The sequence below is a fragment of the Dromiciops gliroides genome, chromosome 3 (assembly GCF_019393635.1).
Source record: "Dromiciops gliroides isolate mDroGli1 chromosome 3, mDroGli1.pri, whole genome shotgun sequence".
Classification (NCBI taxonomy): Eukaryota; Metazoa; Chordata; class Mammalia; order Microbiotheria; family Microbiotheriidae; genus Dromiciops; species Dromiciops gliroides.
In genome coordinates, this window is record NC_057863.1 from 511,088,489 (window position 1) to 511,102,181 (window position 13,693).

A 13,693-nucleotide genomic window follows, 5' to 3' on the forward strand; every position below is an offset into this window, starting at 1 on the left:
ACTGATTAAGATACTCTCAATCTGATCTGAAAATGATTCACTCAGGAAACAATCACATAATTGGAAGGGACACCACTTTGTCTATGTGGCCTTCCTAGAACATGGCACCCGGGAAAGAACCCTATAACTAAGATGGGGTCTGATTGGGGCAGTGTCCACCAGAACTATATATCTGGCTGGCAGATTCTATAATAAGGTCACATAATTTTGATGGAGTTAATAACAGCAGGGAAGAAAAGGAGAGGTGCAGAAAGAAAGGCAGAAGGTTGAGGGAGGTAGAAAAAAGAATGGCATGTGGAAAGGAAGTCCCAGAATCATAGAAATGTTAGAACTCAAAGGAATCTTAGAGCATCTAGGCCAAGCCCCTCACTTTACAAAAGAGGAGAGTGAAGTCCAAAGAGGGGAAGGGACCCAGAGCTAGTGGGCAGGTGGTCAAGCCAGAAGGTGAACCCAGATTTCCTGACTCTAAGTTCAGCACTCATGTTACATACAACTCTGCACTTCAAGGAAGACCAAGACACTGGCTACAGACTCCAGGAAACACAAAATTACATCCCGTTTAAGGCTATAATCTCCTTTATTCCAAAAATAAATATTTCACCTTTGAGTTGATATATTTCAAATCACATGAAGCACAGAGACTTACAGTCCCTTTGGAAGTGGTGAAGCGCATGTATGAAAGATTATGCTCTAGGTGACAGGGATGAGTGGAAGCTGATTCATTCATACAGATTGATGGCACGGCAGATTTCTCCCTTCTCCAGGTGGAGCTACATATACATCGCTTTTAGAAAGAAACACCCCTTTTTTAAGTCTGAAAGGCACATGAAGTGGACCATAAAGTGTATGGCACATTCACTGATAATACATTTCCTATTACATTCCAAGAGAACTGAGAAACTTTAATCAAGCCCAAGGCCAGAGAACATAGGGAGCTTCAGGCTCAGTATCAATAAAGTCTCTGAAATTGGAAGCAATCTTTTTTTTTTCTTTTTGGCTTTTCTTCTCTGCCTCCTTTTTCTCTACTGATCTAGTCCCCTCTCCAGTCCTGAGGTGGGGTGGGGCATGGCTCATTCAGTGGTGGTGGGGCGCGTGGCAACATAGACAAACACCACGATCAGGACCACCACCACAGCCAGTGTGGGCAGCACGACGGTGGTGATCTGCTGCCGTGCCTCCTGCATGGCCTGCTTCCGCTCCTTCTTATCTTTTGAAGTCTCCTTCTTGGGTTTCCCTTTGAGCTGCCTCATCCTTACCAGGAGGACCCTGGGAAAGCGTTCCCGGAACTGGGTGTTAAGAAAGGTGTCTAGTTCTTCCTGCTTCGGACTTGCTGCTTTCTGAGTGAAGACCTACAAGCAAGAAAAAAAAGAGGACACGTCTTTTAAGTGAAGTTGCTGGGGAAGAATCTTGCATCCCAGAAAGATTTCTATAGCTCACTCCATGTGAACTGCACCTGAAGGCCATGTAATACAGTGTAAGTATTTAATTAAACTGTATTGTTCACTTTGGCAGAAATTTGTCTCAGGGGACATCATCGGACTCTCCCTGTGTCCCTATGTACATCTAAAACAGCAGAATAAATCCTAAGAGACACTGAGATTAATGATGAACCGATTTCAAAGGACTCAGTGAAATAGGCCTCCCTCCTCTCTGGAGAGAGGAGCTGATAGACCAAAAGAATAGAAGGAGGGGGCAGCTAGGTGGCACTGCACTGGTCCTGGATTCAGGAGGACCTGAGTTCAAATCTGGCCTCAAACACTTGACACTTAATAGATGTGTGACCCAGGGCAAGTCACTTAACCCTCATTGCCCTGCAAAAAAACAAAAAAAGTAGGAGGCCCAGGATGTCAGACATAGCCAATGGGGCAATTTGCTTCATTTAACTGTAGTTAAGGAAGGAAGTTGGTGGTATAAAAAAGAACATGAATACAATAACTAGAAAGGACCACAGAAGTCATCTAGTCCAAACCCCTCACTTGATGGCTGATGAAACATTTAGAGAGGAGGAATAATGTGTCCAAAGGTATAAGTGGCAGAGCCTGGATCTGAACCTACCTTTTCTAACACAAAATCCGGGGTTTCTACTAAACCATGTGGAGGATAGTTGGCTAGAACACAGTTATAAAAGGGAGAGAAGTGTCCAATGAGGCTGGTAATAGATTGGGGCTAAGTGGTAAGAGGTTCTAAAAGCAAACCAGGAATTTGTTTGATTCAAGAAGCAAGAAGGAAGCTACTGGCATTGACTGAGTAGGGGAGTCATACGGTCAGATGTGCACTGAGGAGCATAGATGGGAGTGGTGAAAGACCTAAGTAAGGGAGACCTAGTCATTCCAAGAATCTACCTGATTGGTGATGAGGGCCTAAAATGATGGGGTAACTATGTAAGGGGAAAAAAGGGGTCGGATATAAGAGACAACTATTAGAGAGGTAAAAATGGCAAGATCTGGCCAATGATTTGGATATGTGCGATCAAGAAGAGCGAGGAATTAAAGATAATGCCACGGTTATGAAAAGAGGGAGACTGGAAGGGTAGTGGTGTCCTGTACAAAAATAAGGAAGTCTGGATGAGGGGAAGATCTGAGGTAAAAGACAATGAGTTTGGTTTCATACATTTTGAGTTTGAGATGTCTCTGGGACATCCAGTCTGAAAGGTTTGGGGGACTGAAGATCAGACTAGGGATGGATATATATATATATATATATAGATCTGGGAGACATTGGCATTAGAGATGATAGTTAAATCAACAGAAGCTGACGAAGCTACTGAGAATGTAGAGAAAGAAGTGAACAGAACCTTAGGGAACATCTCCACAGGGAGGGGTTAGGATATGGATGACAAATAAGCAAAGAAGATTGAGTAGGAGTAGCAGAAAGGTAGGAGAACTGGGAGAATCACAAAAATCCAGAGGGAGTATCCAAGGGGAGAGGGTGATCAGCAGTGTCAAATGTACAGAGACACTGAGAGCAACTAGGAGTGAGAAAAGACCATCATCTGATCTAGTAATTGAGAAATCACTGGTAACTTTGGAGAGAACACTTTCAGTTGTGAGCGGGTAGAGGGAAGAGAGGCAGCAAAGATAAACAAATCTTTCCTAGAATTTGGGTGAGAAATGGGAGGAGAGAAATAACATAATGGATTGAGGGAAGATAGTTCTAGTGAACATTTATTAAGGATGGAGGAAACAGAATTGAACATGTTTGAAGGCAATAGGAAAGGCATCAGCACAGATAAGGAGAAGTTGAAAATGAAAGAGGGGAGGGGCAGCTAGGTGGTGCAGTGGATAAAGCACAGAACCTGGATTCAGGAGGACCTGAGTTCTAATCTGGCCTCAGACACTTGACACTTGCTAGCTGTGTGACCCTGGGAAAGTCACTTAACTTTCATTGGGAAAGAAGGAAGGAAGGAAGGAAGGAAGGAAGGAAGGAAGGAAGGAAGGAAGGAAGGAAGGAAGGAAGGAAGGAAGGAAGGAAGGAAGGAGAGAGAGAGATCTGCTGGAGAAGACAGAAGTAGATGAGACCAAGTCCACGTGTAGAAGGGTCAGCTTTGGCAAAAACAAAGGCCACCTCTTTGTCAATGACTGGGGGAAAGGAGAGAATAGGAGATGATGTCAATGGGGTTTTGAGTTGAAGATCTTGGGAGAGGATGAAGAGCAAACTGAATGACAAGGCTAGGCAGAGGGGCAGGAGGAAAGTGGCATAGGAAACTTGAAGACGGAAGAGAAGGTTTGGAAGTAATTTTGTGGGGAGTGAGATAGGTAATCAATTAGGGAGGAAAAAAGGACTTCCTTGCTGTTGTGAGGACCCAGTTGAGGTTGGATAATACGAATTTATAATATACTCAGTCAGTAGAGATGATTGTAACCTTTTCCAGCTCCATTCAGCAAATGGTGATTTAGAGCAGAGGAGGAGGATGATGGGAAAAAATCCAATGCTGAAGTTTGCAAGAAATGAATAACAATAGGAAAAAGGGGCAAGGGATTCATTCAGGAACAGAGGACAGACAGTGTGGAGGTAAAATGGCTAACAAGTGGGTTACTGGGGATTTCATGGAAGCTATGGAGTGACAGAAGTAGACAGAGTGTCTAGAAAGGACAATGAGGAACAAGGAATATTCCAACTCTCTCTCCAGGTCCAGTGTGTTGGGGGATATCAGAAAGTAGAGTAAGTGCTACAACTGGGAATGTAGTGTAGATAATTTCTGCATTGGGGAGAGTCAAGTGGGAGTCAGGCCTCCATAAGGGACTAGTAGAAGGAAGGAATGAAAGAGAAAGAGATCCAAGATGAAAGGGAATGTATTCTCTATAGAACAGGAATTCCAAAGGGCACAGTGAAAGTGGTGGGCAGGTTGGAATGGGACATAGTTTGGGTTAGTGTTGAGAAGGACTGGGATGAGAAATGAGAAGAAGGGGCTGGAAACAGTTATCTCCTGAAAGGCTAGTGATTGCTTATTACAGGAATAGGGAGAGAAACAGGAGGAACCGTAGGGGCATTGCAGAGGATCTGGGTTCACTCTAGGTGCATATGCTCTGGTAGCTGGTGGAGGGGGTGGAAGGTGGTGTTATGATGCAGCTGATTCTCCTACTATTCAATTCCTGATACAGATGATGTTACTGGCCCTATATCCTACATCAATTATACCTACGTTTCCTTATTCTAAACCAAAGCTGTCTCCTCAATTAACTACCTGCTGGAGCTCTTTTCTGGTGATAGTCCAGGGGAACCCTGATAAGGAAACAAATCAATACCATCGCTCCATCTGGTCCTGCCACTGCCAATTTCCTAGCCCGTATTCGCACCTAACTTCTGGAATGCTAACTCTTGACTCTACTGCGATTAACTCTGTGAACTCCTTGGGACACAAAGAAAGTAGCAATCTTATTGTCTGAAGCTGAGAGCTAAATGAAAACTCACTGCTAACAATCACACTCTAGAGAATTTCTTCAGGGACTTATTATTGAGGCTGCCACTCCTCACAAGAGGAAAAGGAAAGTCATTCCAAGAGAATATCCCTCTAGCAAAACAGCCTGTTATGCAAGATATGGTGGCCAGGATCCCTTTAACCACTTCTTCACCAATTCCGTCCCTGGGCAGTAGAGACCATCACCCTGAAAGGGAACAGAAAGTTCATGCCTAAATGTTACAATGAAAAAATCCTGTGGCAATTACTTGGCCCTGGATTCTGTGATTATGGTCTAAGTTCTAAGTAAAGAGACCATAATTAAACATTAATAGTAAACATTATACATTATACCTACGAAAATTGCTTATAACAAGGAGCAGTCGTGGTGGTGGTGGTGGTGGTGGTGGTGGTAGTAATACTATATAAGGATAACCAGTGCTATTTCTCTATACGACACTTTAGAGTTTAGAAGCATCCATGTCCAAATTGCCCCAAGGTGGAAAATACAGTTGCTCTAGAATCAGACGTTGCAGAGTGTCAGAGCTGAACAAGAGGCCCCCAGCAAGTGGGCTTCATTCAGTCTTTGCTTAAAGACCTCCAGGGATAAGGAAACCACTCAATTCTTGGGGCAGCCCATTTGACTTCTGGACAGCTCTAACTATTCAAAAGTTTTCCCAGGGAGCAGCACGGTGCAAGGCATGGGGAGCACTGGGGCTGGAATTAGCAAAGCCTGAGGTCCAAGTCCAGTCTTGGACACTCAGTAGCTATGACTCTGGCTAAGTTACTTACCCTATATTTGCTTCAGTTTCCTCAACTGTATATAGGATAAATAACAGAACGTACCTCACAGGATTGTTGTGAGGATCAAATGAAATAATACCTGTAAAAAACTTGGCATGGTGCTTGGCCCAGAGCTGGTGAGCCTTCCTTCCTCCGTTTGTATCCTGTCCTCCCTTCCTCTCTTCCTTCTTTTCTTTTCCTCCCTCCTTCCTTTTTGTCCTTCCTTCTTCCCTCTACTCTTCCTTCTTTTCCTTCCTTCCTCCATCTTCCTTTTTTCCTTTCTTCTTTCCTCCTTTCCTTTCATCCTCTTTTTCTGACCTTCCTCTATTCTTCCTTCTTCCCCTTCCTTCTTCCCTCTGTCTCTTCCATCCTGTCTTCCTCCTTCCTTTCCATCCGCCTTTTTTCCTTTCTCCCTCCCTTCCAGAGACCCCCAAATCTGCAATATCTACCCACTGCAGATCAAGCCGTGTAAAACAAATCCTAATACAATCCCTAATTTATTAGTAACATTATCTCACATCTATTGAGAGTTTTAAGCTTTGCAAGGCACTTTCCTCCCAACAACCCTGTGAAGTAGGTATGTGCAAGTATTCTATCCATGCATTTTAAGAGATGAAGAGAACATCATAACCTTTCTAAGCTAATACATATAACAAGTGCTGGAGCCAGCATCCAAACACAGTTTTGTTCTGACTCCAAGCCCAGAGTCCTCCTCACCCCCATACCAGGCTAGAAGACTTAGCCTGAGAGGATCAAATGAAGTGATACAGGGTATCCCAAAAGTCTTAGTGCTGTTTGAAGTTCTTAAAGCCAGTATACATTAAGGAGTCTGCTCACCTTAAAATGCTATCTCAACATTAGCTACTATTACTCCGGTTATTGTTTGAGGACTCAGAGATGATAGGCGGTATTCAGGGCTCCTGGTTGTGTACTGTCAGTATGCACTGACTTCAAATGAGTCAGTCTCTTTCTGAAGGACACAACTCAGGACCCCCAATTCCCACCTAAGAATATGGGGACAAGAATGGGCTGTGGGGGGAGTGTGAGTATGTGTGTGCATGTGTGTGGGTGGATGCATGCACTCATACAGCTGGTTTTCCCACAGTGGCTAAAGAGTCATCCTACTTTAGGAAACAACTCTTGAACATTCTCTTCCACAATGGATAAGACACCTTGCAGATGCTCCCACACCAATATTGCTTGGGGGGGGGGGGAGGAGAAACATGATTAGTCAGCTGAGAGGGGGCTCTAAAATATAATAAGTAGTCTGGATATAGGTGGCTATTTCCATTTTACTTCCTTACAAGCTGCTGGAACTTTCTCATGTAACTCTATGGGATGCTCACAGGGACCAGCTCTTGGATTTGAACAGTAAATTCAAAAGTGCCTGGAGCTTTAAAAAAAATTTTTTTAAAACTAAAAGCAAACAGCTGCTCCAGCCTGCCTAGGGCTGGTCAGGATTTCAAGGACAAACAAATATGCTTGGAGTCTTAGGGGCAAAACACGTATCAGCTGGTCTCTGCTGAGCAGCACAAAGCAGAGAGCCTCTCTTTGTCCATTCTCCCATTTCAGGGACAATGCTCTTTTGGTGTGGGAAGGAGGCCCACTCTGTTTGCCATCTTCTACCCCGAGGAGAAGCCTCCAAGCCAAGGGGCCCAGCAATAACACAAAGGACACTGGTGCCAGGGTCAGAGGGCGTGAGTCAGGACCCTGCCTCACACCACAATTTACTTTATGGGTGAGCTCAGGCAAACCCCTGCCCCTTTCTGGCCTGTTTCCTTTTCTGTAATAAAGTGAGGAGGTCAGAGTAGTCCTTTGTAGTTCTAAGTTTATGATCCTATGAACCCTTTCAGCATTTCCACCCTCCTCTGTCAAGGCACAGTCTCAGACTCTGAGACTGTAGGAGAAAACACAAAATCCTCAGGTTGGTATTTCAGGCCTTTCTTTCATAATCTGGCTCCAGCCTGTCTTTCCAGGTTTATTGAACAGTTTTTCCCTTTTATGCACTTCATGTTACAGCCCAACTGACTGCTGTTCCCTGGATTTAGTACTCCATCTCCTGCCTCCACACCTTTGCACAAGGCGCTTCTTGTGCCTGGAATACACTTCCTTCCTGGCTTCCATTTTTTAGAATCCCTAACTTCCTTTATGACTCAGCCCGGGTTACAGGGGATAAAGTGCTGAACCTAGAGTCAGAAAGCCCCAAGTCCATATCCAGCCTCTGAAACTTCCCAGCTGTGTGATTCTGGGCAAGTCAATTAACTGCTGTCTGCCTCAGTTTCCCCATCTGTAAAATAGGGGTAATAGCCCCTAACTCTCAGGGTTTTTGTATGGATAAAATAAGATATCTGTGAAACGCTTGGAAAACCTTAAAATGTTATATCAATGTTGTTATTATTGCTGTTGTCATTACTGTCATTGTCATCATCGTTGTCACCATCTCACCATCTCTTCAGAAGCCTTTTCTGATGCTTTCTATCCTGTGCTTAGTATTGGATCTGGCTCATAATACATTTTTTTTTTAGTGAGGCAATTGGGGTTAAGTGACTTGCCCAGGGTCACACAACTAGTAAGTGTTAAGTGTCTGAGGCTGGATTTGAACTCAGGTACTCCTGAATCCAGGGCCGGTGCTTTATCCACTGCACCACCTAGCTGCTCCCATAATACATTCTTAATAAATGCTTGGGGGCTTACTGACTGATCCCCTTATCTGTTAGTAATCACTCCAACCCCCCAAATTATCATCAATGTACATAATCAACAAAATTGATTAGACACCTGCAAGGGCTGTGCCTGCTAAATGATGGTCCTACTGTTACAACAAACAAAAGAATAAAACATGACGCAAAGGAGAAGTGTGACAAGGGCATAGGAGAGCTCTGGACAAAGGGTTCTCAGAAATCATGAAGAAAGAATACCTTCTGCTGGGGTGTGGGGGTGGGGAGGGAATCAAGCACAGCTTCCCATAGGAGATGGCACCTGGGCTGAGCCTTAGAGAAAACGAAGGCATTCAGCAAGTCAACAGGAGGAAGAAAAAGACTCCAAAGTGACTGACTCACTGGGTTTGCTGAGGCAGGCCTGTAATCCCTGCTAACAGAGGAGGCTGAGACCAGTGAACTGTCTGAATGCAGGAATTCTGTGCTGAACCGGGCAAGAGGGGACTGCATAGTGACGAGGTCTCTGGCAATATGGGACGGGAGGAGGGGACACCCACCACCAGGCTGCTCGAGGATGGGCTCTCCAGCCCTTTGCTGTAGGGAAGGGAGGTCTGCAAGTGGGCCCTGCACTTCCTAGATAGGGGTGGGGCCAGCAGCCAAAATAAAAACAATGGTGACCAATTCCTCCGAGTTTATGGATTTTTTATGAATTCCATTATTTTTATCTGAATGTTTGTTTGGATGAAAGTTTCTAAGCTTAGAATAAAAAGAGAGAGGAGGTTTCACAGTCCATGTTTTCCCCTATTGTCCAATAATCCTGTCTGACAAGAGCATCACCTTCTACTGATGTTACATTCTTTCTGGACTTTACCTCCCCACTAGCAGCCTTCCCTTTAAGCTCCTTGAGGGCAGGGACTGTCTTTTGCCTCTTTTTGTATCCCCATCCCTTAACACAGTGCCTATATAGCTGTTGCTGAGTCATTTTTCAGTTGTATCTGACTCTGCGACCTCATTTGGGGTTTTCTTGGCAAAGATACTGTAGTGGTTTGCCATTTCCTTCTCCAGCTCATTTTACAGATCAGGAAACTGAGGCAAACAGGGTTAAATGACTTGCCGAGCGTCACGCAGCTAGTAAATATCTGAGGCTGGATTTGAACTCAGGAAGAGGAGTCTTCCTGACTCCAGACCCAGTGCTGTATCCACTGTGCCACCTAGGCACTTAATAAATCTTTACTGATTGACTGAGGGTCTCCTAATTGCAGAATTCCTAGCCTTAGTCCATTGTTTCATTAGGGATCCTAGTCATGTTTAGCTTCACTTCTGATTTGACTCTTTCCTTCCTTCCCACTCCTCAACAGCAAACTTGTACCCTCTCAGGTACCCCTCCCCCCAGTCTCTTCCCTTTATGTGTTTTCTTCCCCCATTAGAATAGAAGCTCCTTGAGGGTAGGGGTTGTCCTGTTTGCTTATATTTGTGTCCCCAGAGCTTAGCCCAGCATCTGGCAGTAGTAAGCACCTAAAAAATGCTTAATGACTATGTGTGATTTCTCTCTAATGGCCTATAGCCCATCTCTGCCCAGATATCCCACTGGAACCTCAAAATGTCACAGACCAAGCTCATTCTTCCTCCTGATCTCTCTCTTCTTGCCGCAGGGAGGAGAGGATTTTCTATTTGGGGAGGAACATAAAACACACTGTGGGGGTGTTGGGGGGCATAATTTGAGATGAGGCCAGAAGAGCAGGCTGACATAATTGTGGAACACCCTGAATGCCGGGCAGGGAAGTTTGAGCTTTCCTTAGCAGAGGTGTGAGATGGCCCGATCTGTGCTTTAGAAAGATTATTCTGAGAGCGATACAAAGGGCAGATTCGTGGGAGGAGAGAGAGGAGGCAAGACAGACAGGTAGCAATGAGGGCATGTACTTGGGAAATGGCAGTGAGGACAGAGGTGGTGATAGGAGAGGGATTGGCAGGACTTGGTAACTGATCAGATGTGAGAGGTAAAGGGAGAGGCAAGAGTCAGAGACAGCATCAGATTTATGAATGGGGGAGGCTGAGTGAATGGTGCCCTAAGGCAGGAAGACAGGCTAGTCTGGGACTAGCAAGGCTGTTCCCAATGCTTGGTATGCCCTTCTTTTTCCTCTTTCCTTAGAGATTCTTCTACTCATCCTTTGGAGTCCATCTCAAAGGCTGTATGTAAAGCCTTCCTAGCTGGTCCATGCTTCTCTCCCTTGGATCTCACACAGCATACTTTGTTCTGCAATTCCTATAACCTTGATAAGGGAAGGTGCTGCATCTTATTTCTGAACTTCACATCTACCCTTCCCCTAACACAGTAGTCTAACACAGTAGATGCTTAAAAAAGCTAATAAAGCAGATACCTAAAACAGATTTGCTGAATACATGTTAAATGAAACAAAAGCAAAGAGATGGTATGTGTTAAATGTTCCATCAATCTGAGGGTTGATTTCTCATAAGAAGTCAGGTATGAGTGTGTAGGACTGAGAGGATAAAGGATGCTTTGCATCCTGAGTGGATAAAGGGTAGCCATAAACATACGGCCTACTTGTGGTCATTTGGACACACCTATACACTTTCTTGACTATATCCATACACTTTCTTGGCTACTAGCTTCCCTTTCTTCTGCTATCTGCCAAATGCAGGAAGAATGTACTTATTCCCATTCCCCACCATCATTGACAAAGCATATCTTATTAAATAACAGGATAATACCCCAAGTTTTTATAAACTTCCCATGGTGGTAAAATAGACAGACCTTCCATACAATGGAAAATGAAACTGACTCCAAATTTAACTGACTCTGACATATTGAGGTTCAAAGCTTCTAGTTACATAGTCTATCTAATGTTAGTCACCTGTTAGCATGACATCTTTTTTTTTGTCTAGACTTCTGATTCAATTGGTTAAAGAGAAGTCCTGGTGAGGAAACTCCCTCTCCTAATACAGACTGGACATTGCACTCTAACTCAGTTTTTTTTTTCCTTCTTTTTTGTTTTGGTGCAGGGCAATGAGGGTTAAGTGACTTGCCCAGGATGACACAGCTCGTAAGTGTCAACTGTCTGAGGCCAGATTTGAACTCAGATCCACCTGAATACAGGACTGGTGCTTTATCCATTGCACCACCTAGCTACCCCACTCAGTCTTTTTAAAGTGTGGCAATAAAAAGCTAAGTGATTTGACCAGGATCATGCAGGCAGTATATGGCACAATGGGGCTTCCAATTCAGGTCTTCCTATCTCAGAGGCCTACTCTCAATCCATGATGCCATGCTGACCCCTTTGGCATGAATTAGGCTAGGTCATTTAGCAAACTTACGAGACCCAAGGACCAAGCAGTCAAGTGAAATGTAGGAAGTTATCCATACAAGGAATTTGGGTTTAGTATAATACTACCATCATCATGAACAAACCCTTTATCTCCAAAGTGTAGAGTAATAGGAAAGGTAGGGCAAAAGTCAAGCTCTTCCTTTGATAAAGCAATTACTTATTCTAAATTTTCTCCATGGTTGCCTGAGGACTGGCCCCTCATTAGTGATGATAGGATGCCCCACTCAGAACATGTATACAGTGAAGAATTACATAATGTGCCTTTTGAAGGAGTTTGTGTATTTACCCTCTCTCCCAACATGAGATGTTAACTGTGGCCATAAGATTTCAATGTGGGTAGACCCAACTGAAAGTATAAAAATCCTAACAACTTCATCCTAACAAATTATGTATACAGGACCACCTACAAGATCACTACCCCCTGAAGTAATACCAAGAGTCTAGTTTTAGTTTGACCATCCTACAAAGATGGAATCCAGTTTTAATCTTGTGTTGGGGATAGCAATGATTATCTTTCTGATATACAATAAATGTTAAAAGCAAGCAGGAAAGGCTTCTCCAAGGAGACTTTTCCTTGAAATAGAAGTGAATGAATTCTGCTCTGTGCCTACACCATCACTACCTCTACTGGGAAAAAAGAAAGAAAGAAAAAACCCAAAACAACATCTAAAAGAAAACGCCCACCCTTCAACAGAGTCTGATCATTTTTTTAAGAGGTTGGCTAAAAAGATAACTGAAAAGCCTCTATCTTTTTAAAATCAGGAATACAGAGAAACAAGACAAAGAAAAGGCCAAAAAACAAACAAACAAACCCAACCCAAATAAAACCTTGCCATCTCTTTTGCTAGTGTCATTATCATAATATTAAATAGAAGAGTGGCTGGAATAGCACTAGAGGATATGTGCATAAGAAAGCTGTCGTAGGTAAGAGGAGACATAAATTCAGCACTGCAGAGCTGTAAATGCTCCACTCTTTGGTTCATCACATGCAGTTGCTTCATTTTATGTCCATGGTATTTAGCAATAATGGTTCCGCAATCATTTTATTCCAGCTTGCCAAAAGAGCAGGAGAATGGTGGAGGAAAGGGATGCCCTGCCAGGGAAATTAGGAAAGATGTACCTCATGACACTGTAAACACCTGCCAATGACATAAGTGCCTTCTTCCACAGAAGGACAGGAATACATAGACAAAGACTAAGAGCCACAGGTATACGTCCTCCCCCACTGCCTGTCACTGCACACATGCTGATGTCAGTGAAGCTCTGACCCGTCTGGATGAATCTTAGAGTTGGAAAGGGCTTAGAGCTTGTCCAAACTCCCATCCAATCCAGGAATTCCCTTTATTTATAATACCCTAAAAGGCTGGAAAGCCTCGGATCACAGATTTTAGAGCTAAATGGCCTCTAATAGCCTACTACTATTACTGCCCTTTCTGAATGTGGAGAAGCAAGGAATGAGGGAAAAGGTCTGGAGAGGACTTAGTTAACTGCACACAGTCCAGCTCTATGTCCTTCTTTCTTTGTTGCTGTTATTTAGTCCTTCAGTCATGTGTGACTCTTTATGACCCCATAGACCATACTGACCATGGGCTTTTCTAGCAAAGAAACTGGAGCAGTTTGCCATTTCCTTCTCCAGTGGATTAAGACAAAGGTTAGGGGGCAGCTAGGTGGCGCAGTGGATAAAGCATTGGCCCTGGATTCAGGAGGACCTGAGTTCAAAGCTGGCCTCAGACACTTAACACTTACTGGCTGTGTGACCCTGGGCAAGTCACTTAATCCCCACTGCCTCTCAAAAAAAAAAAAAAAGACAAAGGTTAAGTGACTTGCCCAGGGTCACATGGCTATTAAGTGTCTGAAGCTGGATTTGAATTCAGGTCTTCCTAACTCTAGGTCCAGTGCTCTATCCACTGAGCCACCTAGCGGCTTCCTATGTACTTCTTTACCTACAAGTAAAGGTCAAACTGCTTTGCATTTAACAGCATCAAACCAACATTTCTTTATTCTAGGGCAGC

At 43.9% G+C, this 13,693-nt stretch overlaps 1 protein-coding gene across 5 annotated transcripts in view; it reads right to left on the reverse strand.

Annotated features, from left to right (window-relative positions):
* Window positions 1-558: 558 nt before the first annotated feature.
* Window positions 559-13,693, reverse strand: part of SMCO4 (single-pass membrane protein with coiled-coil domains 4) — an 84,777-nt gene continuing 71,642 nt past the window's right edge. For all 5 annotated transcript variants that reach the window (XM_043991014.1, XM_043991013.1, XM_043991015.1 and 2 more), the window contains one exon: window positions 559-1,349. In XM_043991014.1, coding sequence (XP_043846949.1) covers window positions 1,071-1,250 — 180 coding nt within the window. In that variant the 5' untranslated portion in view covers window positions 1,251-1,349 and the 3' untranslated portion in view covers window positions 559-1,070. The remainder of the gene's footprint in view (window positions 1,350-13,693) is intronic.